The 19,310-nt window shown below is 34.6% G+C and overlaps 1 protein-coding gene and 1 long non-coding RNA gene across 7 annotated transcripts in view; one reads left to right on the top strand and one right to left on the bottom strand.

The window, feature by feature from the left end:
- The window catches only part of LOC103105403 (uncharacterized), a 28,504-nt gene extending 19,757 nt beyond the window's left edge, over positions 1 to 8,747 (top strand). The window contains exon 3 of the long non-coding RNA XR_001623423.2: positions 8,476 to 8,747. This is a non-coding gene — a long non-coding RNA (uncharacterized LOC103105403). The remainder of the gene's footprint in view (positions 1 to 8,475) is intronic.
- DAAM1 (dishevelled associated activator of morphogenesis 1) overlaps positions 1 to 19,310 on the bottom strand; it is a 232,987-nt gene that overhangs the window by 107,046 nt on the left and 106,631 nt on the right. For all 6 annotated transcript variants that reach the window (XM_007472963.3, XM_056810827.1, XM_007472959.3 and 3 more), the window contains exon 3: positions 1,185 to 1,274. In XM_007472963.3, the coding sequence (XP_007473025.1) occupies positions 1,185 to 1,274 (90 nt within the window). The remainder of the gene's footprint in view (positions 1 to 1,184; positions 1,275 to 19,310) is intronic.

The following is a 19,310-nucleotide window of genomic DNA, read 5'->3' as shown; positions in this document are numbered from 1 at the left end:
ATAAGGAAAAATACATGTAGAAGAATATTCATAGCTGCGCTCTTTGTGGTGGCCAAAAATTGGGAAATGAGGGGATGCCCTTCAATTGGGGAATGGCTGAACATATTGTGGTATATGTTGATGATGGAATACTATTGTGCTCAAAGGAATAATAAATTGGAGGAATTCCATGGAAACTGGAACAACCTCCAGGAAGTTATGCAGAGCGAAAGGAGCAGAACCAGGAGAACATTGTACACAGAGACTGATACACTGTGGTACAATTGAATGTAATGGACTTCTCCATTCATCTCCAATCATCCTGAACAACTTGGAGGGATCTATGAGAAAGAACACTATTCAGATTCAGAGGAAAAACTGTGGGAGTAAAAACACCAAAGAAAAACAACTGCTTGATTACATGAGTCGAGGGGCATATGATTGGGGATGTAGACTCTAAATGATCATCCTAGTGGAAACATCAACAACATGGAAATAGGTTCTGGTCAAGGTCACATGTAATACCCAGTGGAATTGTGTGTTGGTTATGGGAACGGTGGGTGGAGGGGAGGGAGGAATAGAAAATGATTTTTGTAACCAAGGAATAATGTTTGAAATTGACCAAATAAAACAAGAATGTAAAAAAAAATAATTTTTAAAAATAGGAACATAGAAGCTGGAAGGGACCATAAAGATCATCTAATTCAAGGTTCATTAACCTGAGATCTCCAAGGATAGATTTCAGAGGATCTATGTATTCATGAGGGGAAAAAATTACTTCTTCATTTTCACTAACCTCTAAGTAAATACTCCCTCCAATCAGAAATAAAAAACAGCATTACTTTGAGGAATCTTCCAGATAGCCTATTGGGTCCATTACAGAAAAAACTTAAAAATCTCTGATCTCTTTTAACCCATTCATTTTAAAAGATTAGAACTGAGGCCCACAGTATTGAAATGATTTCCCCCAGGCCTATACTTAAGAGGTAAGGAGGAGATTTAGCCATAAGTTTGAGATCATTAAAAGGTACCTTCAAAGACAGAACACTGTTATGAAGGGTATATTCATATAATTAAAATATAAGTAGGTGGTATGTTGGGTACTTTCATTGGATTTTTAATTGAAGAACTGCTTCCTGTAAAGTGCTAAATGGGCCAGGTTTAAGAGTACTAACTCATGTTAAAAAGACACATTCATCTCTTACCTTTTTCTTACTGCAATATATTTGCCATTTCTTCTCTGCTGGAAGTGCAAACATTGCTTCTCTGTGTTTGTCTGTGAGATCAAGTTCATCCTAAGAAGAAAAGAGATTTCAAATAGTTAAAAATATTAAAATTCCAAATAAAAAAAATTTAACCATCAATAATTTCACATAAAAGCAGAAATTAATAAGTCATTTAAATCTTGCAAAGAAATTTAGGTAAATTATATCACTTGATCCTCATAACAATTCCTTCAAGTTCATAATTATAATATATAATAATAGTTACTAATTCATCCTATTAATCATTAAGAATGTAAGAATTGGACTTTACATGGCTTATCCAAGGCAAACAATAAGTGTCAGATTTGGGTTTTGAACTCAGCTCTCTACCAAGTACAAGAGTCATCCATTTAATTTTTTTTACTTTTTATTTTTATTTTAAAAATATTTATAATTTTGTAATACTCCTAAGAACAAAGAACTTTTTAGTAAACATTTAAACATTTTTATTAAGCACATATTATTTACAAGACACCAAGGATACAAAGACAAAAATGAAATAGTCCCTGCTCACATGGGGATTCTGTTCTACTCAGGGAATGTAAACACACAAAAATTAAAATATATACAAATGAAACATTTCAACAGGTGTTAACAGCTTGGTGGACTGTGGGAAGATGGAATTGGAAAGGCATATTCCAATGGAATATGGCATTTGATTTGTACTTAAGATTCCAGTAGAATGTAAGCTCCTTGAGGGCAAGGACTGTTTAGTTGTCATATCATCTACAGGACCTAACAAAATGATTTCCACATAGTAGGCACTTAATAAATGTTTGTTAAATATCCAATAAATGCTTTGAAGGAAGCTAAGGATTCTGCAAAGCAGAGATGAAGAAGGACTACATTCAGCCAAATGGGACAATTTGAGCAAAAGGCAAAGAAATCAGATAGAATGATATATCAGGGGAAGCAGCTAGAGTCAGCTTGACTGGAATGAAGAGTTCATAAAAGGGTTCCTCAAATTTCTCTGCATTTACTTAAATGAGAACATGGTGACTTTCAGGTGCCTGTCACAACTCTCCAATTATTATCCCCTATAAAAGTGATAGTTCTTTGTAAATCATAACCTTAGTCTCCAAACATTTGTCCCATTTCTTTTTTTTAATTCATTTTGTCCTCTTAGGGCATGAACAGTCATATACAAATGAGCTGAAATATCCATACTGCTTCCAACTCTAAAAGCTTCATCTTAGAACACTATCTCTTTGGTTTCTTTATAACTGTTTCTTTATATTCATTTCTCCAGTTTTCAATAAATAAAAGCTAATTCTCTGCCTCTTAATAACACTGAATTATTCCCACATAACCAAATTCACAAAATTCATTCACAAAGGAATATGAGTCTTCATATTGTACATATGCCCCCTTCCCTCCCCACAAGTGTGCCAAAGAATACTAAAAGGCTGGTCCTGGAATCAGGAAGACCTAAGTTTAAATCTAGCCAGAAATGCTTAATACAAGTGGGACCCTGGTCACAACCCGTTTGCCTCAATTTTCTCATCTGAAAAATGAGGATAACAATAACACCTACCTCTAGGATTATTGTGAGGATCAAATGAGGTAATAATTGTAAAGTGCCTAGAACAGTGACTGGCATGTAATAAGCACAGTATAAATATTAACTATTATTTTTAGTATTATCTGTAGCCTGGACTGTTCAAATTTTCTCCAAAAAGCTACATGTACACATTCTATCTGAAAGCAGAATATATACATATATTTCAGCACTTTCTTTTCTAAAAATGTTTTTTCTATGCTTGTTATGTATCAAAGCATTCACTTACAACAGTAACAAGAGCTTTTATCTTTTGACAATATAGTTTTATATAAAAACAGCTCTTCAAACCCTTTCATCACTAAACAGCATCTCCATATAAAAAGGCCTTTAAAATGACCATGTACCTTCCGACTAAACCCAAACACAAATGCTATAAATACCAAAATCCTATAATCATTATTTATTCTCAATAACCTAATTGGCAACACAGTGTCTACACACACTAAGCAGTTAACAAATGCTTACCGACAGACTATAGCAGTAATTATAGTCTTCCCTTGATATATCATGGTTCATTTATTGAGGCTTCACTGTATAACAGCTTCTTAAAAAATATCTAATTCTGTATCATGGAGTTTTCACAATATCACAGGATTTTGAGAATGAATACCGTACTGTGCACAAAGGAAATGCAGTATGCCACTACCACTTGCACAAGTTTGCGAGATTGTACACACACACTATGGACTGATTGAATGAAAGGCAACCAATCACAGTGCTGTGTTCTGTATTCTAGACACTGATTGGCTCAGTGACTATAGCATTGGTCTGCTTGGTTTCCTGCACTGTGCCCATACATTCAACATCTCTCCTTGTCCACATCACATTCAGATCTGATCACTGTGCATAGTTTTGCTCTGCGGTGCTGTGTTTTTGTGAAGTTTTCGTTAAAGTTTGAATTTATTTCAAGCCCCATGCCACCCAAACATTCTACACCTTCTAAGGCTTCTGGCAGTGAACCTGAGCACCAGAAGATGCTTACCATCAAAGAATAATAAAATAAATGTAATGCCACTACTTCACAGACTTTCACATATCACGGGGGTCTCTGGAACATAACTCCTGAAATAGGTGAGGAATAATGGTACTCTGGCTTTTTCCATGTCTCCTCCATTAGACCATAAGCCTAAGAAATCCCAGAATTCTGAGTTCAAAAGCCATTTCAGAAGCTATCTAATTCAATTCATATCTAAATAAGACTACCCTTTGCAACATACCTAGCAAATAATAGCTCGATCCCTGCTGGAAGATTTCTAGTATGTGGGAATTCCCCACTTCCTGAGGCAACCCATTCCATTTTTGTAGATAGCTCTGATGGTTGGGAAGCCTTTCTTCATATCAAGCCTAAATCTACCTCCAAGAAAAATGGAGATCTCTGGAGATCCTAGTTTTCTCCTTTAGGGACAAACAAGTCTAAACTTCTTCCACAGAACAGACCTTCATGCTCTTTTAGTCTTGAAAACCTTCATATTCTTGAAAACAACTCTGATGTATGTCTCTGTGCCTACTTAAGTCTTATGCAGGCTAAGTACCCTCAGTTCCTTCAACTAAATATTTTCAATGATTTATTTAATGATATAATATTTAATTATTAATTCAATTAAGTAATTTGATCCATGATTAATTAAATTAATTAGGGTAATTAATTAAATGACATTTAATTATTTAAATTCAATATCCTTCACTATTCTGGCCATGGGATCATAAAAGTCTTTAGACAGCAGTAATTCTAACCTTTTTATGTTAACTATGAGACAAATAAGACACCAAATCTGCTCAGTGCTACACAGATAGCAAAATGGGAAATGAAAACAGATCCAGCACTCATTTGTCACTCACCACTCACCTATCTAGCCACCTATCTTCTGGGTGCTCTCCAGGGTACAGATGTCTTTTCCAAGATCAGTAGTACGCTGAACTAAATATAATTCTCCAAATGTGTTTTATCAAGGGCTGGGGACAATGGTATTACCATCTCCTATGTTCTATACACTATACCTCTCAATGTGTTCAAACTTGCATTAGCTTATTTTGACTGATATGTGGAAAATTAGTGTTGGATTATTAATAAATTTTATGTGAAACCTTCCTTAAACCTTATGTTTTGAAGGACTTTCAAGCTAACATAATTTGCTGCTAGGCTTCGAGGTATCTTATTTGGTTGGTTTAGAGGTAGGATAGAGATCTGTTCCTTATTTATCTGTAAATAAGAATTCTCTTAGATAAGAAAAGTCAGCTAACTCTAGTTACTCTGTTGGACTACAGTGGCCCAGCTACATGTTGAGGAGAAAAGGATTTGTTGGTGTCCACAGGGAGATCCACCTCTTCCTTTGATTAAGTAATGAGGGAAGAGATGGGGTATCCAAGTCTATTCTCTGGGGCTATTTATCAAACAAAGATGTCTTGGGATGTTCAGGGGACAGACTGAATAGTGATGACACCAAGGGGTAAATATTGGCCTGCAGAGGAACTCTGTCTTTTTTCTGCTCTTTTGCCCCACTCTTTTGACCTACTCACACTCTTGGTTCCTATTTGGATTGTGGAGGGTGTCAACTGGTTAGTCTAGGAATGTCTTGAGCAGTCAATTAATACATTACTTTAAAATTATGAAATGCTACCTTTTGAGAATTCCAATCATTACAACTATTATATCCACTTAAGACCCTCAGGTCTTTTTCAGCTAAACTATTTGATTGTGACTCTCCTTAAACTTGTAAAGTTGATTTTTTTTCAAACCATTACCTTAGATTCAATACTGTGTATTGGTTCCAAGGTAGAAGAGTGGTAAGAGCTAGGCAATGGGGATCAAGTGACTTGCCCAGGGTCACACAGCTGGGAAGTGTCTGAGGCCATATTTGAACCTAGGACCTTTCATCTCTAGGCCTGGCTCTCAATTCACTGAGCACCCCAGATGCCCCTAAAGTTGATTTTTTAACTTAATTATGAGAATGTTTTGAACCAATCATTTATTTGTAGGTTATTCTATATCAGATTCCTTGCCATCTCAGAGAGGTATGAGGGGAGGAAGAGAATTTGGGTGGCAAAATGTCAGAAAGCAACTGTTAACTATTCCTCACAGAATTAATATTTGAAGAATAACTTGTAATCTCCACCTCTAAAAAAATGAACTGATAAATAGAAACATAAAACACATTCATAGAGAATTTCTACATGTAATTAGGAATAAAAAATAAAAAATTAGAAAACAATTGGGGTTATTAGTATTGGCTCAACATTCTCCTGTCAGAATTTTCTGGTATCGTTATCCAAAGCTAGTTTGAATTGGGTTAGTCTTCATGTATAAGAAAACCACTTTACAAATGTATGTGAATATACAATATTAAATACTGAAAGATTTAATGTTGATTTCTGCCTTTCAATGACTATAAGAGGATAAAAGAAAGGAAAAAATAATTAAGCATCTACTGTGTGTCAGACAATGTGCTAAGCACGTAGTAAATACTTTCTCATTTGATCTTCACAATAACCTTGAGAGATAGGTGTTATTATTATCTCCATTTTACAGTTGAGGAAACTGAATTAGATATGTTAAATATACACTTACTTGTATAAGACTTTCTTTGAACTTGTGTCTTCTTGACTTTAGATTCAGGGCTCTATCTACTCCTCCAAGTACAATTTAGTGTTGGCACAGTAGTAATTCTGTTTCACAGTGGCCTGACTTGCTCATTTTGTACCTCTCATGGGTTCTTAATAATTATGTGAAGACATATGGAGTAGAGGTAATTAGGTGGCTTAGTGGTTTGAGCCAGACCTAGAGATGAAAAGTCCTGGGTTCAAAGCATACTCAGATACTTCCTAGCTGTGAGACCCTGGGCAAGTCACAACCTCCATTACTTAGCCCTTTCTACTCCTTTTCCTTAGAACCAAACACAGTATTGATTCAAAGACAGAAAGTAAGAGTTTAAAAAAAAAACAACATGGTGGGACTGAGATTACCTCCATTATCAAAGGAGACATGTGAAAAAAATTAAATATTAGTAATCTGAAGTTAACTCTAAAGAAATGTACTTTCTCTCTGAAATAATTCCAAAAGAACATAAAAGATTTGTATTCCTCAGTAAGAGATAATTGTATCCTCTTTGCTTATTTGTTTGGTTGCTGTGCAGACTAATTTTTATAGAAATGAGAATAAAAAATCAACTAGGATTTCCAGTATTTGAAAAGAAAACTGAGATCTGTTTTGGAGGTCCAGCAAAAAGAAATGAAAAAAAAAATCAAGTTCAAAGAGTGACCACCACATTAGTGGGCTCCACTTCCACATAGCCTGCATGGCCTTCCCTGAGAAACAACTCAGCCCTGAGGCCAACTGAATAATTGGTCAGTGCTTGCCTGAACCTGCCATATTTTGGAAAAGTCCAGTCAAAATGCTACTCTCTACTTTCAGCTTAATTCTCCAACTTTTCGAACTCCATCTTCACATAGTTTCCATCCCCTCCACCCTTTCTAGGTCCACTTTCTACTCTGTCTTCCTTCTTCAGAATTTAAGTTCACCGGGAGCAGAAACTTTCTTCTTATATTTCTCCAGTGCTTAGCATAGTGCCAGGCAAAGAGTAATAAATGTGTTCCCTTTTTACAGTTTAGAAGAAGGGAGAATAAGATAAAGAATTCAGTCTGTGATCTGTTAAAAACTTAAAATGTCTTCTCAGAGGTGGAAATCTTGCTCAGTGGAGAAAAGAGTACTGAAAGGGAATGTACTGGGGGAGTACTGAAAGGGAAAAGGATAGCTATAACTATGTTGGGAACAAGTCTCTCTATTGACTACCTTAGGGTGATGTGATCTCGCAAGCTACCCTGAGTTCAAATTCAGTCTCAGACACTTCCTTACTGTGTGACCCAGGTTGAGTCACTTAATCACTGATTGTCTGATCAAAGGATCCTTTCAATCCATAGTAGATGAAAAGAGCAAACCATTCCAATATCCCTGCCAAGAAGACTCCATGAATAGCTAAGTTTCAGGGGATCATGAAGAATCTAACAAAACGGATTGACAAAAGAGTGTGTTAGGAACAGATATTGCTATTGGTTTCTATAGGAAAATTTTATATCTCAAAAAGCTAGTTAGGATAGAAAAGTGAATCCTGATTTCAATGCTGGGCAACAAAATCCTCAGGACACTATAAAAAGGACACAAGAGTTAACTAAATTTCTCTACATTCACTTCAACAGTTAAGTCCTTGAATAACCTTTTTATCCCTTAATTTGCTTCTGTGTTGTAGCTGACTAAAAGGTACAGCCTCCTCTGTAAAAGAACTTCTATATTATGCTTAATAACTACGTTCAAACATCTTAATCTTGGGAGGCATTGTGTCTGCTTCCTGGAGTTCTCTTTATATTTTCAGTTTTGCTGAAGTAACCCCACATTTATTTGGGGGAGAAGTATTCATTTTACCTTTCCTGAAATATCTTTTCAAAACCAATTTAAGGAGAAACGATTTGTGGTATGAAAATAAAGCAGGAAACTGCTCTCTACCTAGACATTCCTCTTATCTGAATTTGAGACTTTTAAAGTTTATTTTTTTCCCCATAAAGGTCTTTTTAAAATTAAAAAAAACATTCTTTAAGTTTTAAATTATATTTATATATTTATATTATATATATTTATATATAAAAATATTTATAATAAATATTCCATTTATTCCATTAAAGACCTTTGATATCACGTCATGCCATGGAGATGATCCTGGATTCTTGAAGACTATTTCAATGAAGGGGATGGTTTCAGAACAGCTTGAAGACCTGAATAAACTATTGAAAAGTATAATGTACAGAACCAAGAGAGCAATCTACCAGTAATAGCAACATGGTAGAGATAACCAGCTGTGAAAAGCTTAGTAACTCTGATCAATTCAATAAGTCACCGTAACTCCAAAGGACTTATGATATAAAATGTTATCCATCTCCAGATAAAGAACTAATGAACTTAGAGTATTGATTGCAGCATTTTTTTCCTTTTTCTTTTCCAGAACATAGCTAATCCTGAAATATGTTTTGCATGACATTATATGTATAATGAACATCAAAGAGGCTAGAGGGAGATATGAATTTGAAACTGAAAATAATAGCTGGGGGAAAAAACACTTTGCCAGCTGAACAAAGACTCTAGAAGGACCTATACCAATCTAGAATGGTTTTTAAGTACCAACCTGAGAGATAATCATTCTATCTGACATACAAGGCCAAACCTAGCTAAGTTTGGAGAGTTTATCAGCGGACGGCAATGAATTTTTAAAACCATAATAATTGAAGATTAATACATGAGTGATAGGATCATTTACTGGGGTTACCCAACTTGGGGTGAGCTAGATTTTCCTTAAAAGGTGACAAAGCTAGGTAAGAGGAAAGTGTAATTGAATCAAAGCTCAAGCTAAATCTACCTTGATAAAGCATCCTGGGAGTCTCTGGCTGAATTGATTTGGCTTCCTAGTCTCAAACAGGTACAAAAAAAGCCCACCCACTAGAGTCTGTACCCTTCAGACTTGATACAAATCCTAAGACCAGAGTCACCTTGCTGACCAGACTCTTTTTCATATGGAGGTGGGATAGAAGTTAACCTAAGTGTTGCTGTCTCCTTATTTTATATCCTTTCTTAGGGCTAAGTAAGCATCCCTATTTTATTAATGACCTTCATTCAAGTATCTCATTTCACCCCAACATCAAGCATGAACTAACAGTGTACCAGTCTGAGACAGACTTACCCCTAATAGCATAAAAAAATTATGATCCACACTGAGACAGGGCATCAGGTTCTAAACATAAAGTCGTGCACCCTAATCAGTTTTAAAAATCTTTTACCTCTCCCAATATTTGCTTCTTTCTAAATTTGTACACATATGCTGCTGTGCTAATAACTAGGTACATTTCAAAATTCATAGAAAAGTAGAAATTTTAAAAAGAATGCAATAAACATGAATTGGGATCTGGTCCTGGAGTCAATAGGGAGTCAGAGGAATTTACAGAATAGGGGATGATATAGTCATCAAGTTTTAGGAAAACCATTTATTAGGCAACTATGTGGAAGATGGATCAAAGGACAGAGAACCTTGAAGTAGAGAAAACAATTAGGCTATTTTAATAGTCTAGATGAGAGTTTTTAAAGTATGAACTAGGGTAGAAGCTGGTAAAGAGAGAGAAGGGGACAGATGGGAGAAATGTGAAGATAGAAAACAAGATTTAGCAATGGATTGGAATTATGGAGTGAGGAAAAGCAGAAAGTAGAGGATAATGACAGGTTATAAACCTGGGTGACCAGAAAGATGATAGTGTCCTCAATATTAATAGGGAAGTTTGGAATAAGAGAAAGTTGGCAATGGGGGCAGGTGAAAAAAAAATGAAACTTAATACCTACCTGTGCCTGCTTATCCTGTGTGACTAATTCACTCCTACCCAAAACAAAAAGGGAGTTTCCAGGGATCTTGCTCTAGAGAGCAAACCTAGCTATGTGATCAGCACCTGCTGCTGACACAAGGTTATTCTGGAAGCATAATTACAAAATTGACAAAGACACCCAAGGAGCAACTGCTTGTGTTACCCAGGTGGCAGTTTAAAATCAATCAAAAAGCAAGTATTTATTAAACATCTCTATGCCAGATATAGATGCAAGGTGTTGTAGATGCAAGTACAAAGATTGAAATGATTCCTAGTTGAAGTTACATTGCATTTTAATGGGAAAGTAAATATATATGCATATATAAAAATATTAAAAATGTATTATAAACAAATATATAATTATTGTATGTTATAGGCATATAATATATTACAAGTGTATGTTTTATTATTATAAATATATATTTTAAAATATACAAATACCAAACATACAAAAAAAATACAAAGTAGTTTGGGGAAAAAAGGCACTACTGGTTAGGAAACTAAGTAAAGGCTTCATGAAGATGATGTTGCCTGACCAGTCTTAAAGGAAGAGAGGTAGAAATAAGAATGGAGTATATTTCAAGAAATGTGGAATGGTTTATACAAAGGTCTAACAATGGAAGGTGGACTAGAGCATAAACAAACAAACAACAACAACAAAAAAAAAAACAGAGAAAAGGCCAGGTTGGCTAGAAGGAAGAAGGCTCAGTATGCTAAAGTTATTTCCAATTGAGTCTAAAAAAGATAGACTGAAGCTAGGTGATGTAGGTGTCATAGTGGAGAGAGTACTTGGTCTTGGCTTTGAAAACTCATCTTTTTGAGTTAAAAAATGGCTTCAAACATTTCCTAGCTATGTGATACTGGACAAGTCACTTATCCCTATTTGCCTCAGTTTTCTCATCTGTAAAATGAACTGTAGAAGGAAAGGGCAAACCAGTATCTTTGCCAAGAAAACCCCAAATGGGACCATGATATACCTGAACAGCAAAAGGTAATGTAGGGTTTAAAAAATAAAATTTATATTTTATCATATATTTTATCCTAAAGGCAATAGGAAGCCATTGGAATTTACTGAGAAGTAAAGGAACATGGTCATATATACACTTTAGGAAAATTACTTTGGTATCACTGTGGAGGACATACAGAGAGACTTGAGGCAGAGAGAAAAGTTAAGAAGATTTTGCAACAACCTAAGCAAGAGGTGATGAGAGTGATCAAGATAGTAACTGTGTGAACTGAGACAGGATCAGATATGAGAGATGTAATGAGTAGGAATAGCAAGATTTGTCAACCGACTGGACATATAGCTTGAAGGAGTTGAAGAAGTTCAAGATAATTCTGCTGTTAAGAATCTGAGAAACTAGAAGTGTGGTGGTGCCTTTGACAGAAATAAGGAAGTTCTGGAAGTGAGGAAGCTTGAGGAAGGAAGGGGAAAGATGAGAATGAATTCAGTTTGGGGCATGTGTCTTCTTAAAGCATCATCACAGAAGTAGAGAGTTTGCTCAATGGAGAGTGGGGAGGGAATGAGGGAGTGCCAGAGGGATAAGAGTAATTATGTTGGGAATGTTTCATTCACTACTGACAACAATTAAGAAAGATGAGAATCCATCTAGCTTCAAGTTGATTGATGGGATGCAGTCAATATTCCTACTATTGAAGAGCATGATGCTAAGGGTGCAAAAAGAGGCAAAAGACAATACCTACCCTGAAGGAGTTCACAATCTAATGGGGGAAGCAAGAAACATTGCAAGAAAGGTGTGTGTGTGTACATATATATGGAAAATAAGAAATAATTGACATAGGAAAGGTACTAGAATTAAAAAGCATTGGAAAAGGCTTCCTGTAGAAGCTTCCACTTTGGAGGAAACTGGTATAGAAAATATGCACAATGATAAAATTATGGCTGCTTTTACTCAACTAAATTTACTCAGGTAAATATATTTGAGGGCAGTCAGACACAGGGGATAGACTGATGGGCCTGTACTCATCCTTGTGTTTTCAAATCTGACTTTGACTACTATTTTACTATATAATTTGAAATCTGTTAATTCCAAAACATCTTCAAACCCCTCCCTGTTTTTTCTTTAATTCCCTTGAACTCTACTGATAATTGGATTATTTGAAAAAGCCACTAAGCTCTATAAAATAATCTCTTGGTAGCACTAAATATCTAGGTTAATTTTTTCCCACTGATACACTAAACCATGAAAAATTATTCTCTCCAACTATTTAAGTCTTTCTTATTTCTGTAAAGTGTTTTGTAGCTGAATCTATTGGGTTTGTTTTAGGAAGTTAACATGGACATTTTATCTGCATTTTGTAGTTACCTTGAATGAAATTTTTTACTATTCTATTCTGTTTATTTCTTTTTTTTTTACACCTTTTAAATTAGCCCTCAATCCCTCTGGGTTTGTTTCAATTAAACTAGTTGATCTTAGTTTCCTTCCGCTAGTTCTTCTCCCCCTCCCCTCCAATTATTTTTTCCCAGCCCAAATTCTTTATTCTTACCTAGGCACTTTTTTTTTAACCTTTTCCTTTCTCAGCATAGATAAGAATATGGTTAGAATTACTCTCTATCCTCCACCCCCAATCTTAATTTGTATCCCAATTCTTTCCAAGAAATATTAATTTAATTCATTATTCTCATTACTCTTCCCCAGTTCTATGATACTTTAAAATCTAATATCCCATTTCACTGGCTTCTCATTTACTTGTTCTTTATTTTATGCTAACCTTCACATAAAGAAGAGACTTCTGAAAGCCAAAAAATCCCCAACTCAAAACCAAAAAAATCCAATAGCCTTTAGTCCCTTCTCTTTGTGTCACAACTATAAGTACAATTACAAATCTCTATGTCTCACCTATAGTTTAATGGATCAGTTTTTTGAGAAATCTCCTCCTAGAAATATCAAATCATGATGGAGACAGACTGAAGTAAAGAGAGAAAGCTAAGACCTAACATGAAGAATTGCTTCCAAGACTTTTAAGTTATTACTTGCCCATGCTGAAAATAGGATATAATTTCTCTAAAATTCCTTCTTTTCTTTCTTTCTCCTCTAAAATACATATGGGTGAGAAAGTCATATGTGGAGTGAAGGTGAGATTTGCCTTCTGAGGAGGAAGAACATAGCTTAGAAAAGATCTCCTGGATGACCTGTTCTTCCTCCAAACAACCAATTTTTAAATCCACTTTGCACTGCCCCCTCCCTCTAGAGAAAACAAGTATCTGACTTCCATATCATAACTCAATTCCCACTCTAATAACAAGCTTGGTTTCTTAGTGCTCTTTCCCTTCTCTCTTGAACATAAAACCGTACATGTCCCTCTCTCTCCTCTTAAGACAAGATCCTATTTTTCCTCCTGCTTCCCCAAGACATTCCTCTAGGTTTTCCTTATTCCTGTAAAAATTAGTCAATCAGGAAATATGGGTTCTAATCTAAGAAGTATTAATTCAGTTTAATTCAGTACTTTCCCTTCCTATTCTCCCAATTCTTCTGACCTCCTCCCTATTAAAGTTTAACCATATTCTCTTGTTCCTTCAAAAATGAGTTAAATACTTTGTCTAGCTTTATAAATATGAAAATATTGCTTCAATTGATTAGTATTTTGCTTGGAAAAACCAAGTTAAACTAGGGAGGTTTAAATCTCAATCTCACAATATTAGGTAAAAATTGTGAGCAAGGGAGTTGTGTAGAACTGGAGCGGTATGAGTTAACTTGCCCTCGAGTAGATTCATCTGGGATCCAACTGCAGGGCCTTTTGGCAAGAATATATATATATATATATATATATATATATATATATATATATATATATATATATATATATATAATAGCAGATTTTATCATGATGCCCCAGGGAAAAGCCTTGATAACTTTTAAAAATGTCCTGCCCCTTTCCTTTTATTGGTTTGTATCTTCCTGAACTGCTTTTGACTACCTTGGAAATTGCTTTTACCTAGGATACTGACTACATTTTAGAAAAAAAAGAATTTAAATTTTAATCCTTAGGCCACATAATCCATTGAACCAGATGCAGAACCAAGAGCCAGACAATTTTTCTTCTACCTCTGCAACTGAGTTCTAGGTCTGCCTTTCTAGTCTTCTGGGGATCTATTGCTTTGGGGAGATCACTTACCCCAAAAGCCCTGATCTCCTTTTCTTTTTTTACTTCTTTTGAGAAGAATTTCCATCTTTATATCTTTTTAAAATTTTTAAAAAAATTGATCTTTGGAGCAGTGTAGAAGTTATTATAACATTCAGCCATTTCAAGTGATTAAGTAGAAGAAAATAGGTTTAGACCAGCATATTTAACCATATACCATAATTAAAACAGCTAAGACCTTTGACTCGTATAGCATACCTGTGTTCTTTTAAGGCCGAAGGCTTTTGCTTCTCCTTTGCCAACACTTCCCCCTCTTCTAAATTTTTGGTTTCCAAATCTGTTATTATCTCTCAGAACCTATTTACGAGAGAATCTCTACTGTATGTCCTAAATTCTATATATTGTTGTTTTGCATTTTTAAAAATTCTGTCAAAGGCTTTGATTTCTGGCCTAATTTTTTTTTCTTAAAACCTTCTCTTTATATTTTGTTTCACTTCAAACCATTCTGAAATTATTGTTATTTCTTATCTGCTGGGTCTACAAACTTTCCTCTTCCATTGAGTAATTTTGTATCACATCTCTTTATAATAGTTCATTTTGCTTAGGTCTCTTTTTGCATGCTTGAGAAGAGGGCAGAAAGAAAAGAGAAGAAAAAGAAAGCAGGGGAAAGAGAAAGGGATAAGAATTTAAACATAATTATCACAAAAAAGGGGGAGTGGGTAAGATCTACAAAAACAATAATAATGAAATGGGATAAAGCAAGGAAATGAAATGTGCCACACAAGAAACTCTACTTTTAGAGGGACATGGAGAGGGGGGAAAAAGAATTAAAGAATAAAAGAAAATGAAAGAAAAAGGGTATCTCAATATGGTACTGAAACTAGGACATAGGAGGGGAGGTTAGTACAGGAAATTTTTATAAAAAATGTCTAACTGAAAAGGGAAAGAGAAATTAAAAGAGGAGGAGCAGATAAGAGGAAATGAAATGAACAATTAAAGTAAATTCAAGGAATTTATGAGAATGGGTATATGGTTGTCCTTCCTACTTGAAGAGGACCAAAATGGCACTGTTAGTGCTCTCTTTTGACTTGCATATAAATTGGATTTAAGGAAAGCAGAGTTTCACAAAGTTATGAGTCTCACTCTCTCTTCCAGAATCACTCAAATCTAGGTGATTGCTGATGGCTTAGGATGCTGGGGACAATGAGGTGAAATAATGGATAGAGCACTGGGCTTGGAATGAAGACTTGTTTTCATTTGTGACTCTGGATAAGAAAAGAAGTAAATGGAAAAGGAATGGTGTCTACAGAGATAGGATCGTATTAAAGTACTATAAGAAAAACTAATGTGGAGCTAAGTAATGACTTAAGATAAAGGGTAGAAAAAGTTAATATATAAAAGGAATAAAGGAAAGCACAAGTCTACTGATCCTAATTTTAAGTGTGATAATGGAATTAATAATCCTATAAGTGAAAGAATCAATAAATAATCCACTGTTCCAGTCACCATGGAACGCACTAGAGATACAAAAAGAGGCAGAAAACAGCCCTTGCCCTCAATGAGCTCACTATCTAATTAATTAGACTAATAGTAGATTTCATATCAAAACACATCTCCATAATTTGTTGTATACAAAAAAAAAACCCTAAAAAATAGACAACCAAAATGAAAATGAAGTCAGAACAAAATGTTCTAGGCATCAGGAAATTCCCAAAAAGCAGGAGATGCCATCGTTAATTAGACAAAGCAAATGTACATTGAGATAAACAAGGAAACTATATTACATTTAAAATGTACCACAAATAATTAACCATTATTTATATTAAACATACTAAATTAATAAAGAAAGGGTAACTGAGTTACAAACTACTACAATAATTGCAGAAGATTTTATTGTTATCCTCTCAGCAAGGGTGATTAAAAAAGAAAATAGAATTAAATAAAACTTTGTCGTCAGAGTTAAAATATTTCATGGCCTCTTTTTAAAGAAATTGATAAAGAAGCTATTTTTTGACAGTTACCTTCAAACGTATAATGAACTTTGAGGGCCCTTCTCTTTAGAAAAGTGGATTAAACAAAAATTTAATTGTTTGGTCCAGGATTGCATATGAATTCAAAAGCACAAAATATTGACAAAAAAAAACAAACAAACAACAACCTTGAAAGGCTATCTAAAGGTTTTAAAAGTTCTTAAAAGCCTACTGCAATTCCCTATTGCCTCCAGGATAAAATATAACCTCCTGAGTCTGGCATTTATTATCAGTCACAGTCTGACTTTAGCCTTTCTTTTCAGGTTTACTTCAAACATCCATAGGAATAGGAAATGAACCTGAGATTTCATTTTCAATTCTCTTTCTCAGTTAAAGAAACTCCTTGTGCTGATTCATGTCACTCCTTCTCCAAAATTTTTATAGCAATATCAGGTACTAAAAGTTGAAGGAGCTAGGCCAGGGTGGGCAAGCAGTCAGTTTGTGCCAGAGACAGAACCTGAACTCAAGTCTTTTAAAGCCAATTTTCTATCCACTACAGCAGAGGTAGCAACAAACATATGATATACTCCCTAATGCTGTCCAAGTCAGATGAAATGCAATTGGGAAATATTGAACAAAATAAATTAAAACATAACAAAACATTGATGTTATTTATATATAGATTTTTTTCCTTATCATAAACCCTTACCTTCCATCTTAGAATTAATACTGTGTATTATCTTCAAGACAGAAGAGAGGAAAGAGCTAGGCAATAGGGGTTAAGTGACTTGGACACAGTCACATAGCTAGGTAGTATCTGAGGTCAGATTTGAATCCAGAACCTCCCATCTCTAGTCCTGGCTCTCTATTCAATGAGCTACCAACCTGTCCCCCTATATCATTTCCTTAGTCAATATGTAGCTGGCACATAAGAGATCCTGCTGTAAGGTTTAGTGGTCTGCATTTCCATCTATACTACATCATACTGCCTGATAGAGGATTGTGGTTGTAGAACTGGAATTTATGGCATCTTTCAAATTTGAACAATAAAGACTATAGATATTTCTCAACTCCACAAGGTACTTTTAAAAAAAGATGTGTTACAGCACAAAGGAATTATATTTTAAAATTTAACAGAAATATTAAGTATAATTTTTAAAGAAAATGTTTACCTATTAGATAAGCCTTCTAACATATGATTCTAAGAATTAAAGTAATAGTAATTAATGCAGCAAACAAAAGCAAAGATAGGAAACAAAAGAAATATAAAAATGGTAAATAAAATTATAGACTAGTTCTTTTGAAAAGACTAACAAAATGGGTAGGCCTCTCCCATTGATAAAAAGGAAGTTAAGGGACCAAAATAAGGAATGAAGATTCAAAAAGACATATCCAAATGAATAAATCTCTAAATAAATATCTTAATCCAATCTCAGAAAGAAAGAAAAAAAATTGAACCAGCCATAAAATAACTATCAAAGTCAGAATAGGGAAGAATCTTGGTCGAAATGGATTTACAAGTAGATTTCATCAAGTTTAAAAAGCAGTAACTACCCATGATGTACAAATTATTCTCAAAAATTAAGGCAACACTACCAACCTCTGTTTGTGAACCTAGTGAGGTCTCAAAAGCTAAACTTGGAAGAGACCAAAGGGGAAAAAAAATCACTCAATAAAATCACTACCTAAAGAACAAATGTATCACTAATTAATATTGATGCAAAAATTTTAAAATAAAAACCTAACAAAAACTATGGTGTCATACCCAAAAGTTTTCACAAGGACTTTAGCTCAAAAAAAATATTTATTACATGTCTACTATCTGTCAGGTACTATGTTAAGCACTGGAGATATAATTTTCAAAAAGATGGTCCCTGCTTTCAAGAATCTTACAATTTAATGTGGGAAGATAATATTCAAAAGGAAGGTAAAAAGAAAAGGGGAGCACTGGGTGGTAGCCAAGCATGGGGGCATGACACTCAAGTGAATTAACCAAGCACAGCTGCTGTTGGAAAGTGAAGAGATTCCTGCAATGTTCTGAGTCCTCTGCAAAGGAAGGCCTTGAGAGGAGTGTATTGATGTACTCTCCAAGTCCTTCAGAGGCAAAAGGCAAATGAGGATCAAGAGAAGGTGTTGAATTAAAACATAACTAACCAAGTCTTCATGGTAATGAAATTTCAGGTGATCCTGAGTAAGAACTAGAAAGGTAAAAAGGATTCAACACTGGGAAATCAACTCATATGAACGTCTTAAAAGATAAAAATATTTCAAACCACATAGTCAATAGATACAGAAATGTTCTGACATAGTACTCCACTGATTTCTGCTTTAAAATACTGATAATTTTTTGTGGATTCATTATGTAATTTATTATTTCTGAGACTTTCTAACTGCCTAGATTGGTTTCTTTGATGAGACTTTTTCCCCAAAGTAAATCATCACATTAACTATGGAGATGATCTTGTCATCTCTTTGTGCCTTTGTCTCTTGTCTTATCATTAGGATGTTTCTAAATATAAAACAACAGTATGGAGAAGGGCAATCCTTGTTTTATCCCTTTATTTCTTTAGAATATGGGGATTCTCTCACTACAATAATGTTAGCCTTTGGGTTTAGATATTCATTATAATATTAAATAATGTTCTATGTTCAGGCTTTTTAAACCAGTGGTTCTCTACCTCTCATTTTGTAGCAATGAGAATACATAATGCATATCAGGTATTTACATTCTGAATCATAACTGTAGCAAAATTACAGTTTTGAAGTAGCCGCCAAAATAATTTTTTGGTTTGGGGTCACCGCAACATGAGGAACTGTATTGCTGGATCACAGCATTAGAAAGGTTGAGAACCATTGTTTTAAAGTTTTTATATAACAAAGGACTTTGCACTAAATTCCCCACTGATAGAACACAAATCATGTCAGGATGATGCAAAGTCCATTAGTTAAAATCCATTAGTTAAAAATGCAATGACCCCATTGTGAAATCTGTAAACATTATAGACTTCACATCATTTGTATCAAGAAACATAAATGAGGAGC

The sequence above is a fragment of the Monodelphis domestica genome, chromosome 1, assembly GCF_027887165.1.
Source record: "Monodelphis domestica isolate mMonDom1 chromosome 1, mMonDom1.pri, whole genome shotgun sequence".
NCBI classification, from domain to species: domain Eukaryota; kingdom Metazoa; phylum Chordata; class Mammalia; order Didelphimorphia; family Didelphidae; genus Monodelphis; species Monodelphis domestica.
Note: the sequence above shows the minus strand (reverse complement) of the source record. Positions and strands in the feature narration are given on the sequence as shown.